At 35.1% G+C, this 15,590-nt stretch overlaps 1 protein-coding gene across 1 annotated transcript in view; it reads right to left on the bottom strand.

Annotated features, from left to right (window-relative positions):
* Positions 1-15,590, bottom strand: part of LOC113040170 (low-density lipoprotein receptor-related protein 1B-like) — a 246,167-nt gene that overhangs the window by 205,057 nt on the left and 25,520 nt on the right. The window contains exon 2 of the mRNA XM_026198463.1: positions 1,182-1,295. Within this exon, the coding sequence (XP_026054248.1) occupies positions 1,182-1,295 (114 nt within the window). The remainder of the gene's footprint in view (positions 1-1,181; positions 1,296-15,590) is intronic.

Raw genomic sequence — 15,590 nt, 5'->3', positions numbered from 1 at the left:
AAAAATAAACACTGACAGGAACTATAACTTTAAAATAACATGCTTACTATGTTACCACAAGATATTTCGCCGAAGGCAACTGACCTCCACTGTGATTTCCTCTAGTCTCATAAAAGCCTTGTCAGGAATATTTCTTCCTGCATACACTGATTTTCCAAAGATATATCATTGCATACTATTTACAAAGAGATAATTATGCAGCCTGTCATACGTACAAAAGCTTTCTCATCTCTTTATCCTCTCAGAATTTGTGCAATCGAGGACTGTACTGTGTGAAAAAACACACAATACTTCAGGCAACAATTCCTTCAATTAATGCTTCATCGTTTATCCCAGGCTCAGTATTTTTTCATCCAGCAATATTTATGAGTGCATTTCCTGTTTTTACTGAAGCATTTTGGAAACCGATTCATTTTATAATAGGATCTTGAAGTGTGATTGTTGATCTCTTTGACCCTGGGTAAAATTAAATGCAACTTGGCAGAAAATGTAAAACTAAAAAAAAAATAATAATAAGTTTATATGAATATGCATCTTAATAGTTCACTTTTGATCAGATTGTGGTTTTGGTACAATGTTGAATCTGAACATGTCCTTCAAAAACCCCTTCAAGTTGACATATTTACTTGTCCACATAGGTTATGATATGTATGAGAGCATAGGATGGGAAATGTAAATGTTGAAAAATATATGTAAAAAATTATATATTGTACAGTAAATTATATGTTTTTTTATATTTAAAAATACATTTCTTAAAAAAATATATGTTCTGTAAATTGTTTATATAATTATATATATATATATATATATATATATATATATATATATATATATATATATAATAAAGAAATAATAAGTTTGTTACAGAAAGAAAAAGATAGAATGATATTTTTATAAAATATGCTTTTAGAAATGTAAATGTTAGATAAATTAGCATATACGTATAATAAAACGAATACATTTTAAAGTTATGTTCTTTTCAATAAAAGTACATGATAAACAAATAATGGGGTTGTTATATATTAAAGTAATAAATTTTAAATATATAAACAATGAATAAGTGAATTATTAAACAAACAAATAAATACTTTTCCAAATATACATAAATGTACAGAATTAGATAAATGAAATAATGAAAGAAAGTGAATAAGTGGTGTGATGTGCTGTGCTAATGGACTCACATATGGTTGGCGTTTCATCAGAGCCGTCGGGGCAGTCAAGCTCCCCGTCACACAGCCAGCTCTCAGAAACACAGCTGCGGCCGTCCGCACACAGATATTCCTCCACGTCACACGCTTGAGGAAGAGCGCAGAGTAGGGTGGAGAGATGAAAAATGAGACCACATGAATGAGATGTTAAAGCATGTTTCTCATGTTTGCGTTGAGTATGGATGTATTATCATAGAAAATGTTAAAGAAAACACAATTCTTTAGATAATTTGGTCATTTTCCAAACAGCTAAACAGTTGAGTTTTACCGTTTTTTGAATCCATTCAGCTGAGCTCTGGGTCTGGCGGTGGCTCTTTTAGCTTAGCTTAGCATAAGACATTGAATCTGATTAGACCGTTAGCATCTCGCTCAAAAATAGCCAAAGAGTTTAGTTTTCCTAATTAAAAATGGACTCTTCTGTTGTTACATCATGTACTAAAACTGACAGAAAATGGAAAGTTGTAATTTTCTAGACTGATATGGCTAGGAGCTAAACTCTCATTCTGGCGTAATAATCAAGGAACCATGGGTACAGCAGGTACAGTGATATTACACACCGCCTGAAAATAGTCTACAGCTAGTTTGTGTAGCCGCAGCAATATTGGTCCCGTACCAATCCCACAAAAAAACAGGGGGAAAATCCCGTCCCGTTTCAACCCAGGAAGAATGACTTCCGTTCCCTCCCGTGTTGTATTTATTTTTTTGGGCCGGAATCTGTCAGTTACAGTAAAAAAAGATTTTTAAAAAATACAGTACAAATCACAGCAATTAGTTAACAACTTTAGTTAAATAAAAATTCTAAATGTATAATTTTTATTAATTTTTTTTTTGTTATTTTATTGAACTGGAAGCCATCTTAAAGTTTCAAAGACGGCAGAAACCGCATCTTGTTTGCTTTAATTATTTTACAGAAGCTCAACGTTTCATTGTTAATCTGAGTGCACACAAATAAACGTAGGTCATTCACTAACCAGCCACATCAAATCAAACAGGAGGAGAGTATAAAGAGACCGGGCAAGTAGAATTGAGTTCAAAATTAAAATATAAGCCAACAGTTTATAGTTTATTTATTTAAAACTTAGGCTATATTTGGGTATAAATTTGGGGATCAAAGTGTTATTATGATTCCCGGTCCTGCCCACTCCTGCTGATATTTTTTCCAGTCCCATTCCAATCCCATGATTAATAGTGATTTTGTTTCTAATCCCACAGTATTCCCGTGGGATTCCCTTGACCCACGGGAGACCTGAAAAAATTATCTAGCCTGCTGCACCCATGGTACTGAAGCAAAGTTCCTTGATTATTACGCTGGAATTATAGTATAGTTCCTAGCCATATACAAGAGTCAAGTTTTAAATAGGAAATACATTGAAACTCTTTGATCATTTTTGAGCTTGATGCTAACGGTCTAATCCGATTCATTGAGCTATGCTAAGCTAAGCTAAAAGTGCTACCACCAAACCCAGAGATCGGCTGCATCGATTCAAAACGGTAAAATTCAACTGAGTTGGAAAATGAGTCGATTATCAAAAATAGTGGTGTGTTCCTTTAATGCTGGATGTGGGTTGACAGTAAAATGAAAGATTCAGATTATGAGTGAGTGATACTCAAATGTTTTACACTGGATGTCAAGAGTAGACACACATTTAACAACAGCAACAAAATTATAAAAAAAATATTATAATTTATATATATATATATATATATATATATATATATATATATACACACACACACACACACACACACACATAGGAATTTGAATATAAAATTTAAGAACATTAAAGTAAGAAATGAATGAAAATTATTCAATTAATGTATTTAAAGTAATTCATGATTGTTATTTAGCTTTTAAGAAGTCCATGATCACACACTCAATTTAAAACAAACTACAGACAGACAGACAGATAGATATATAGACAGATTTAGGGGAAATTGTAATAATAATCCATATATATACACGATCATGAAAGCACTTCCTCAGATTTAAGTAAGTGTGGTCATGTCGTCTGCTCTCCTCTCGAGTGTTCAAAGAGAACACATGTTCTTTCATTCACCCAAATGCTAAAAAACCAATAGCCTCAAGTAGCTTGCAATCTACTAAAAAAAGTGCTCGCTCTTTTTTTATTTTTTTTTTATCCACGATGCATTAGTGTTTCACCAATAACCAAATTACACACCGACTGCTACAAACACTTCACAACGGTCCTCGGCCTAAACCCAAACAATCCCGACATCCATTTGAATTTCTTTTCTATCCTTATTTGGGTTGCAGTAAACAATCCCAGAGAGAAGCAGCAGGGACGGAGCCAACAAAGTGTAGAGACGGGTTTGGTACATCAGACGGTGTTTTAAAAGTGGTTGAAAGGCACAAAAGGAGAAGCCAGGATCCTTTCAAGCTGGGAAAAGTGTGCGCATTTCCATAACAGAACGACATGAAGATGGGCGCGTAATAGAGGCGCGTTTGCGGCCTCCTGCTGAGCGGATGGGCAGGACGGTTTGATGCGTGAAAGCAGCATGCCTTGTGATTACAGCGGCTCCAAACTCCAATTCCAAATCGCTCTCGAGGAGATGACAAGGAAGTCGAGACAGGAAGTTCAAAGGAAATATCCTGTTCGTTTGGCCCTGAGCGCTAAGGAACACGGAAACATGTTTTGGACTCGCGCTCTGGTAATGCAAAGAGTCAAAGCCAATATACGCAAACACAGAACAGTATTTAAATGGGGAAACCTGTAACAGTCTGGTTGTGGTAAAAAGCAGCTGATATACGAGTGATTTTTTTCAGCAGCTGCTTTACTGCGTGAACACGTTTAAGGAGTTTTGTGATTCACTGGCAGTTCAGGGTGAGATGGATTCAGTTTGTGGTACAGTAGCATATATGCTTATTATATAAACACAGTGAATATAAATTGTCACAGTTGACAGCGTAATCGCTGCTGTTTGCACCATAGCTATGCTAGTTAACATCACAGCCATGATCTTTTTATGCAATTAACTGGTTGTTGTATTGAACATTTAAGGTCACTTTTATATTATCAAAGACAGTAGACAGGAAAATCATAGCAATAGTTCATAATCTCATCAAATCCTCATTGCCAAAAAACAAATCCCTTCCAAATCCCTAAATACAGTTTTCCACTCTAAATCTCCCATGAAACTTTGAAAACATTGTTACTTTAAAGTTATATTGGATTGCGAATCCTGTTTCTTTTTACATATGCTCATAGTATTCATCTATCCCTCTATATCTCCAACCAGGCTTCATTTCTCCTCATTATATACTGCAGCTAAAAACAAGCTGCTCAATTCCCACTGAAAATCAGTCACGGCTAACATGTAAAAGACATAATGAACCCAACCCATAATCCTGAAAAAAAAATGCATTCATTCTAAAGCACAACGTAAAAAATCTATGCAAACATATTAATAGGCCTACATTATTAGTTTCAACCAAACTCTTCCATTTTTCTCCCCAGATAATCAAGATATTACCTCACACAACACAAACCAGGCCCTTAAACATGAGCCGACACACACACACACACTCCTCGCCAAGAAAACATGAATAATTCATCAGCTTATCTTAAAATTCAGTGTGGCTTTTTCACACATTATGCCTAATGTGATTCTGCTCACAGTCCTCCGTCACTCCGCGCCTGCTTGTTTTGTACCTGGGAAAATACGGCATGCTGAACGCGTCCCTGACAGCTGCTTTGGAAATATATTTTATGGGAATGTGTGAAATATAGATGCGAAAGCAGCTTCGAATGATGAACATTCACACCGGCGGGGGTATCAAAATGCGAATCTCAGCGTGCGTTTGTCAATAAATCGAGAGCGTTTCTTGTTTGGATGAAGCGAAGAAGTCTTCAAATGACGTTCTGAGGCAGACTTTCTGGACAAGCCAAGTATTGCGATCAGTCACACATAGTGCATTTATTGGATAAAATAATCAATGATTGATTCGAGTTTTCAATGTAAGTACTATATATAAATCGTCCGAATGTTGACTTTCCTTGTGAATCGAGTGCTTTAATGCGACGCTATTGACCCACGACCAGACATATGGAGGAAGTTCTTCACTAATGCTTGTGCCAAGAGTAACTGTCCTAAAAGACTATTAGCTGCTTCCTCTCATTTTTTTTTTTTTTTTTTCTCGGTCTAATGCTTAACTTCACTGTGAATTGATCTTATTTACTTTCTTAAAGTGAGTTAAGATTTTATTCAGGAATATACTGTATATATATATATATATATATATATCTCCTTAAACAAGTTATGGAAAGTAAAGAGGGTTTTTTTTTTTTCTCAGTTTTTTCCTACAGTTTTAATATGTGTGCAACATATTTGTTTTTTAAAGTGTTATTACTAAGCATATTGAGGTGGAAGATACAGAGCCAATTACAATGCAACAATAATAAGGTGTACAGGAGGGGCAAAGGTCACGGAATTTATTATTATTATTTTTTAAATCATCAGGGTGTAGGGGATGTTTTCTTGGCACACTTTAGGCCCCTTAGTGCCAATTGGGCATCGTTTAAATGCCATGGCCCACCTGAGCATTGTAGCTGACCAAGTCCATCCCTTTATGACCACCATGCACCCTTCTTCTGATGGCTGCTTCCAGCAGGATAATGCACCATGTCACTAAGCTCGAATCATTTCAAATTGGTTTCTTGAACATGACGATGAGTTCATTGTACTAAAATGGCCCCCACAGTCACCAGATCTCAATCCATTGGAGCATCTTTGGGATGTGGTGTAACGGGAGCTCCGTGCCAACATTTGGGAACATTATGGGCCAACATTTCTAAAAAAATGCTTTCAGCACCTTGTTGAATCAATGCCACGTAGAATTAAGGCAGTTCTGAAGGCAAAAGGGGGTCAAATACAGTATTAGTATGGTGTTCCTAATAATCCTTTAGGTGATTGTATATATATATATATATATATATATATATATATATATATATATATATACATATATATGTATGTATGTATGTATGTATGTATGTATGTATGCATGCATGCATGCATGCATGTATGTATATATATATACACACACACGTTTTTTAAATAAATATACCTATTTTTTAATTATTATAAAATGTTCAAAATTGGTCTAATAAAATATGAAAAAATAAATCTGTATAGATATATTAATACTTTAAAATACTGATATTAATAAATATTGACAAATAATAATTAATATTTATAATTTATAATAAATCCAAGACCTAATAAATTAATGTCACCTTAAACTTTAACATTGCATTTGGACAATAATAATAATAATAATAATAATAATAATAATAATAATAATAATAATAAATAACTATATTTTCTATAAAATAATGCTAATTTATTTCAAATAAATATTAACAATATGTGTACTAATATTAATTAATACATTATGAAATATATTTTAATACTGCTACTTCTACAATAAATAAATCAATTTGCATAGATGTGGAAGGAAAATAAATAAATAGCTCACATGAACCAAATCGTCTGATTAATCATACACAATAAAACTACAAACATGTAAGATAAACAAAATAAAAAGAGTAAACTTTAATAGAAATGAGAATGTTTTCTATCTTAACCTTTTCTTGAAGGCGCATTTCATGCAGCACAGTAAAGCCGTCATTTCTTCATCTGCACAGCTGTAAAACATTCCCGAGATAATCTGCAGCTTTTTTTAACAAGGTGCGAGTGAGTGACATTTAATGAGCACAGGCATATCCTCATCCAGATCTGGGTATTTAATTAAACCGCGCAGTTCCGTCAACCTGCCCTCGCGCTCCACACATTAACTCCGGCTCGGCGCGCGCCGCCGATGATGAACGGCTCCAGCCATTGTGCCACAGAGATGTTTGCAATTTCTCTCTCACGTGATTAATCAATCCCAAATGCGCACAAGCTCGTTCAATTACGCCGCGTGCGTGGGGCCCATATTGATCGTTTTATTTCTGAAATAAGTGGGAAGGACGTAGGCTCGCTGCCAGCTCTTAATTAGGAAATATCATTCGCGGTTCTCATAGAGATGTGACACTGTAATAAGGAACGAGTCTTGAGCTCCCAAACTTCTGGCAGAAAAAAAAAAACTAATTATTTAAACTGACTTTAAAAACGCAGAGCAAGTAATAAAAGGATGTAGTATAGATTCTTATTGGACATCAAAGTCTGTTTGCAACGTTAGTAACGCAAGACACAGTTTCAATAATGTGCAGTGTGAACTCAGCATAGGCTCACGTAAACACAAAGTTTTGTTTGCCTTATATTTGTAGGCTAATAAACAAAACGGCATATTCAGTATTAATAAAAAAGGGCAAAACTAGGAAACAGTGTGCAAATTATTTATTTATTTAACCAGGAAAGAATAGGGGAGTGTCCTGGCCAAGATAGGCAGCTGAGTTACATACACAATTTTACAAATGTTGTTTACAAATGCAAACAAACTTATAAAGATCATATTTAAAATAAAGAAAAACAGAGCAGTTAGACAGTGTATGTGTGTTATAGGTATGTTTAACCCTAACAAACAAACAATGTAATGTTAAATATTTAATAACGTAAATTAAATATAAAAACTATATAATGAATAAATAAATAATATACATACATACACAACACAAAATCTGTATATACATTAATATATATATATATATATATATATATATTAGGGGTGTAACGGTTCACAAAATTCACGGTTCGGTTCGATACGATACACTGATGTCACGGTTCGTTCGGTTCGGTTCGATACGTTTTAGATACAGCAAAATGTAAAAACATCTCAACTTTTCAGAATGCCGCAAGCGCACCGCGGTCATGTGACAAGAACTAACCAATCAGCTTCATCCTTTCCCGTAACAACGTTGAGAGCTCAGCCAAGATGAAGGATCAGCTGATCATAGTTGTATATGGATTGCAATTTTGAAATAAATTTAGTAGCAGAGCTACTGCAAGCGATTTTTAGAGCTGCAAATCCATTTATCCTTCGCTGAAATTTCCGCGTCTCATGGAGAGAGCACGTCATTGTTGCTTAGCAAAGACAGACGCCTCATGAGCGCTTCTGCCCGAGCGCTTTGGAAAGGAGGAGAAAGACGCGCTTAGCGTTTTCCATGCGTTTTTAGGCACGATATGTGAACGGCCCCTAAGGCGCTCGCTCACTCAGCACGCGCTGAAGGCTCGTTGCAAAATGTCGAATGCCTTTAACAGACCAGAAATATAAGATCCTAAAATAACCAACAGGTCTGGTGTTTGGGTTGGATTCCCTGTAAGCTATAGTTTCTAAATGCTGCAGGGATAGTTTGCTGCGTGCATGTTTCTCCTTTTTTTCGTCTTTTCCCAGATAGTACTGACGCATATATCCCCGCTGGTGTTTTTTTTTATTTTTTATTCCCGCTGCAGATGCGACATACCGTTGTTTTTTTATCCACCACTCTCTTGCCATCACCATTATAGCTTAAAGGGAATCCAAAGTGCACCCAAACACCAGACCTGTTGGTTATTGGAGGATCTTCTCATTTCTAGTCTGTTAAACGCATTGGCTATTTTGCAACGAGCCTTCAGCGCGTACTGAGTGAGCGAGCGCCTGCTGAGTAGCCTAACATAAACATATAAGATGGTGTTTTTTTCTTCTTCGGGAGTGTCAGGGGCGTTGCCTGTTACGTTGTTTGGGTTATTGGGCTACCTTGTTGAACGCATATCATTATATTTCTTTCTCTCTCTCTTTTTTTTTTTTCAAATATAATTAATTACTCCAACGAACCGTTCGGTATACATAATGCTTACCGCGTACCGAACCGAAAGCGTCGTACCGAACGGTTCAATACGAATACGCGTATCGTTACACCCCTAATATATATATATATATATATATATATATATATATATATATATATATATATATATATATATATATATATATATATATATATATATACACATACAAAAATACATATAAATATATATATATATATATATATATATATATATATATATATATATATATATATATATATATATCACTCCACTCAGAACTCCAATTCAGCTGCCTAAAAAAAACATGAATTTTATTTCATTATAAACCTTTTTTTCTTTTTCATAAAAAGTTGTGTTTTGGGGAGCCTCCGTACATTGCTAGTTCTGTTAACCCAGCTTGAAAATAATTTGAAAATGATTTCCATCTCAAAGCTGTTTTCATGCTAATAAGTTTTGAAGGTTGGAAAAAGTGTGATTTGCTTAAACTAAACCTGTGCTTCAAGAGTCACTTGAAATGTCATCTCTGCGTTTCTCAGGGTCAGTCAAGCTGTCTGCTCGACTCAAAGTCATCATGAGCTTCATAAACACGCTCTCACAATAACTTGCAACAGCTTTAAGCAAAAAAAAAAAAAACATTGTGGAATGAGACGACGAGTCCTTGGACGCTCTTTTATCAGTACAGTCTACATCACAGGGCATTCTGGCTTTGTGAAATGACAAGATCCAGCCTCGCCAGCTGTCTTCATTCTACAAGTCTGAATCTGAAGCACAAAGTCTGAAGCGTTTTTCTCTTATCACAGATGTCAGCACAAAAACCTCCGGTGGAGGCGCCAAAAGGAAATAAAAAAAGTTCTATGCAACGATTTTGCATCCATTGTCCTGAGATTTTATCTTTTTATTTAGATATTTGAATTTCTTTTATTTTTGCAAAGACAGATTTGCAAATGAAACATCATATGTTTTGCCCTTTATTAGATAAGTACTTCTTGTGCCTTGCTGTTCACTTTAATAAGCGTTTGGCTGTGGCTTTTACTTATGGATTCTGATTGGCTTAGCCTTTGTGAACTCAAGAGACCATCTCGCTTCAGTTTCCAAAACGTTTCTGAATCGTACGGTTTCATAATGGGGCTAGATTATCAAAAAATAGCGGTGCTTCATAGTGCATACAGTATTTCACTCTCACTGGGACATCCTGAGTGGAATGATTCAGCTGGAATAGAAAACAATGAATTCATTTAATATCACATTCAACTGGGCTTTTTAAAAGAATCACACAAAGGGGCTCAGATATATTGTGAACAGCATTTCTGCTGCTAAGGCTAAGTATTAAAGTGTGACTGAATTAATTCAATGTTAAACTGTCATTTGTTGAGGAGAGAATTCAGAAAATTCATTCAGAAGGCGGGGCTTCCTGCGATTGAGTGGCCATATTGAGCATTGCATTTCCCCCATTCAAAACTATACAAGTTACACGTCTTGGGTATTCTATAGTCTTTGACCCAGAATACCTTAAAAACCACAAACTGTAAGAAAAAAAAAAAGAAAAACATCCCAGAACACCTTAACATCCCATTAGCATCATGCAAAAAAACAAAAAAACAACCAAGAGCACCACCCATAAAACACCTTTATAACAGAAACATGCTAAAAACCATTTAGAACACCACCTAAAAACACCTAAACACCTTAGCAACCCCATAGCAACATGCTAAAACAACCCAGAACACCACAAAAAAAACACCTTAACAACCTCACAGCAACATGCTAAAAACCACTCAGAACACCACTCAAAAAAACACCTTAACAACCTCACAGCAACACGCAAAAAAACACTCAGAACACCACTCAAAAAAACACCTTAACAACCTCAAAGCAACACGCTAAAAACCACTCAGAACACCACTCAAAAAAACACCTTAACAACCTCAAAGCAACACGTTAAAAATCACTCAGAACACCACTCAAAAAAACACCTTAACAACCTCAAAGCAACACGCTAAAAACCACTCAGAACACCACTCAAAAAAACACCTTAACAACCTCAAAGCAACATGCTAAAAACCACTCAGAACACCACTCAAAAAAACACCTTAACAACCTCAAAGCAACACGCTAAAAACCGCTCAGAACACCACTCAAAAAAACACCTTAACAACCTCAAAGCAACATGCTAAAAACCACTCAGAACACCACTCAAAAAAACACCTTAACAACCTCAAAGCAACACGCTAAAAACCACTCAGAACACCACTCAAAAAAACACCTTAACAACCTCAAAGCAACACGCTAAAAACCACTCAGAACACCACTCAAAAAAACACCTTAACAACCTCAAAGCAACACGCTAAAAACCACTCAGAACACCACTCAAAAAAACACCTTAACAACCTCAAAGCAACATGCTAAAAACCACTCAGAACACCACTCAAAAAAACACCTTAACAACCTCAAAGCAACACGCTAAAAACCACTCAGAACACCACTCAAAAAAACACCTTAACAACCTCAAAGCAACACGCTAAAAACCACTCAGAACACCACTCAAAAAAACACCTTAACAACCTCAAAGCAACATGCTAAAAACTGCTCAGAACACCAGACAAAAACACCTAAACAACCTCACAGCAACACGCTAAAAACTGCTCAGAACACCACTCAAAAAAACACCTTAACAACCTCAAAGCAACATGCTAAAAACTGCTCAGAACACCAGACAAAAACACCTAAACAACCTCACAGCAACACGCTAAAAACTGCTCAGAACACCAGACAAAAAAACACCTTAACAACCTCAAAGCAACATGCTAAAAACTGCTCAGAACACCAGACAAAAACACCTAAACAACCTCACAGCAACACGCTAAAAACTGCTCAGAACACCAGACAAAAAAACACCTTAACAACCTCAAAGCAACATGCTAAGCACTGCTCAGAACACCAGACAAAAACACCTAAACAACCTCACAGCAACACGCTAAAAACTGCTCAGAACACCAGACAAAAACACCTAAACAACTTAGCAACCTCACCGCGACATGATAAAACCCAGAACACAAAAAAAAAAAAAAAACTGAAGCACCCTGACCATAGCAACATACTAAAACAACCCAGAAAATTACCCAAAAAAACTAAAACACCTTAACAACTCCATAGCAACATGCTAAAACAACCCAGAACATCAAATATTTTGCTCTGATATTGCTAAGGTGTTGTATGTGTTTTTGGGGTGATGTTCTGTATTGTTTTAGCATGTTGCTATGGAGTTGTTAAGGTGTTTTAGTTTTTTGGGGTAATTTTTTTTGGGAAAAACTCGAGCGGCTGTCGTGTGGGCGGAGCTAAGAATCAGATCCCGAGGCTGAAATTGAATAAGAGCAGCAGCATCAACGACTACAGCAGGACATCTCTATGTGGTATGTATTGAAACTTTATATATTTGCTTAGCGGTTTTGGAAAATGACTAAGTTCCACTTTATGTTGTCTTTTTTTTTTCTTTAAAGGTGTACATGTGGGAAGTGCAGTTTGAGGACAACATCGCATGTTGTTTACTTGATGTGCTTATGCGCCGATAGCTAAGTTAACAACACACAGATATTTGAAAAAAAAAAAACGGTACAGACTAGCTTTCTCTTATAAATATGATAAAACTAAAGACTTTTTGGAGATATGAAGGATGCAGTACTACTCTATAGGTACTCAAGATTAACAGGAGATTGAGTGAAAATGAGCATTTAGGCTCAACACAGTCTGCGGTTGTTTTTCATGTCCATGGTTTGAAGCAACCCCAATACCAATAGCATGATATTTAGCACCTAAAATGCAACCATGCCAAAAAAACTTATATTTTAACCCCAGGAAGCAATTTTTATCGGGGAACCTCCTGGAAATGCGCTTGGGTTATGAGAAGCAACTGGGTAAGATTTGTTGTGGAAACCTGGCAACCCTGATCTATACGTGCTGGAGATATACTTCTAATTACACAAGCGTCGCATTCGATATACACACACACACACACATTGCAGTTTTCATTAATACCAATACAATTCCCATTATAACCAGTAAACCCATTACATAGGAGGGTAGAACCACCCAGAACACATTAGAAACCACAAATCAGCATGTTATAAATAAACAGCATATGTTGTTGTTTTTTTTTATCACCAATTAATTAAAGTTACTGAACAAGTTAAGTCTTTACTTTTAATTTAAATAAAATCCAATCATTAGGAGAAGAAAAATACATCATGATAACCGTCAAATTTAAATGAACAAGTTTACTTTTTTTCTGCAAAAATAACTCATTTATTTATTCAGTGGAAGAAAATAAGTGAAATGGGTTCAGAATAACATTACATCACTTTTTGCTCTTTTCACGCATCCTCACCCTTCTAATCTGTTCATACATTCACTGCAGTATTGTACAGGCCAGATAAGAGAGGATTAAGAGAGAGAAAGAGAGAGAGAAGAGGAGAAAGTGCAATTACGATGCTCCCTCAGTTGTGTAATAGAACATGGCTTTTCATCTATCAATACACGATCAACTTAATTGTTGAGTAAAAACGAGCATGCATTTGCATGTCCACGCCTCTGTCATCATGCACATGCCAAGGCACATTTTGCTATCATAAACAAAAATCTATCATTTCCCATTAGTGTCAAATGTAGCACTGTTTTTTTATATACATAAAAACTAAAGCATTTACGTAAAATAAATTACATTTACGTGTTCTGAAACACACACAAACACACACACATATATATAATTTTCTAATAATATTTAATTAATTGAAAATTAAACTAAATATTTATTATTAAATCTTAATTATTTTATTTTAATCATATTTAGAAATAAGTACACTGTAAAAAACGACTGTGATTTTAACGGTAAAAAAACTGTGAAAATGCTACAGTACAAACCTGTTTTCTGGTTAACGGTAATTTCCTATAAACAGGGAAAAACCGTAAACTTACGTTCCCAGAATTCTCTGCGTTGCATTTCAAATTTTGTTTGAATTTGATGTTTTTTTTCTTTGAAATAACTATGTTTCTTCTTAATTTGTTCTCATCTGTTATGTTTATTAGTTTTGTATGTTACATAAAATGTTGTTAAATTAATGTTTATTGCATATTTAAGTTTAATGAGTCTCACCATGATGGTGTTTAGCGCTTGTGTGAATGACACCGTGCACCTTCTATATATCTTATTATTTAAAAGCTGCTTGTGATGGGCTTTGTTTCACCAAGTGACTCTCTCATCACCACCTGCTTTTGGTGGTTACCAGTGTAATACAAAGGTACAAAACAGATTTCAGTGCTACAATAAGTTCGTATATTAATATTATATCAGTTAAATTAGGGTATTAAACTGTAAATATAAAGTAAAACCGTTAGACCTACAACAGTGTAACTTTACTTTTTACGGTATAAAACCATTAAACCAAAAACGGTTTTACCGTATTTTTTACGGTATAATTCTGGCAACCACAGCTGCCGATTTTTTACCGTATATTTTACGGAATATTTTTAACAGTGTAATGTTTATAATATTTATAGATTAAGTATATTGATACAAAATGTTATATACAATCAGAAGCTGTCATTTGCATCTATCTAGAGATAAAAAGAGACAATATTTAATAAAGGGACAAAATATATGTTTTAGTACTAATAAAAAGTAAGTATTTCTAAAATGTATAATAAAATGTAACAAAAAGTGATAATTTGTTCTTAGAGCACTTAGAATTCACAAAATATTTTCATTAAATTATTCTAGTTATACTTGCAAGCGTTAAATAACTCAAAAGTGTTCTCTAACTAATTATTCAATTAAATTGTTTAAAACTATTTAATTTACCATTTATAATAATTATTATTGTTGTTGTTATAATACAAATGTTATATCTATCTATCTATCTATCTATATCTATATCTATATATATATCTATATATCTATATATATATATCTATATATATATATCTATATATCTATATATCTATATATATATATATATATATATATATATATATATATATATATATATATATGCAAGAATGAGGTTGTATTAGAAAAACAAACAGATGTGTTCAATTCAGACGGGACTGAAATCACTAAATCTCTGAATCACAGATTTCCCTCACCTCCTCAGGGAAAACTAGTCCTAGTCAGTCCATACTTGTTTATCTTTGTCAGGGTGTGTGTGTGTGTGTGTGTGTGTTTGTATGTGCTGCAGTTATGCTGTAAGTCCCTCAAGGTCAGTTGCATCTCCCAGGTGAGTGAAAGCAAGAGACGCCCCTCACTAACCGACACCACCACCTCATTCATCCGGAAACAGCTTGTTTTAGCCTCTCGCTCAAAGAAAGATGCGGTTGAGAGGAAACTGAAGCATCAGACGAAAGGTTTCTGGCAAAGCTTGTCTTGAGCGCTCTGTGGACAGTCCAGCATGCTACATTACTCATACCAGCTGACTACTCATAAATGAGCTCCACTTCCTGTCAACTCTGGTTCCTCACCGGCTCCTCGGCTGCTTTAAGGGCATTTATCTGTCAGGAGTGTGATTGTGATTGTGGCACACAGAGAGTAGACCTGAGAACTGGACACATGTCGAGAGGAAATATTCC

Source organism: Carassius auratus, chromosome 22 (assembly GCF_003368295.1).
Source record: "Carassius auratus strain Wakin chromosome 22, ASM336829v1, whole genome shotgun sequence".
NCBI classification, from domain to species: domain Eukaryota; kingdom Metazoa; phylum Chordata; class Actinopteri; order Cypriniformes; family Cyprinidae; genus Carassius; species Carassius auratus.
This window is presented reverse-complemented; position numbering and strand designations above follow the sequence as displayed.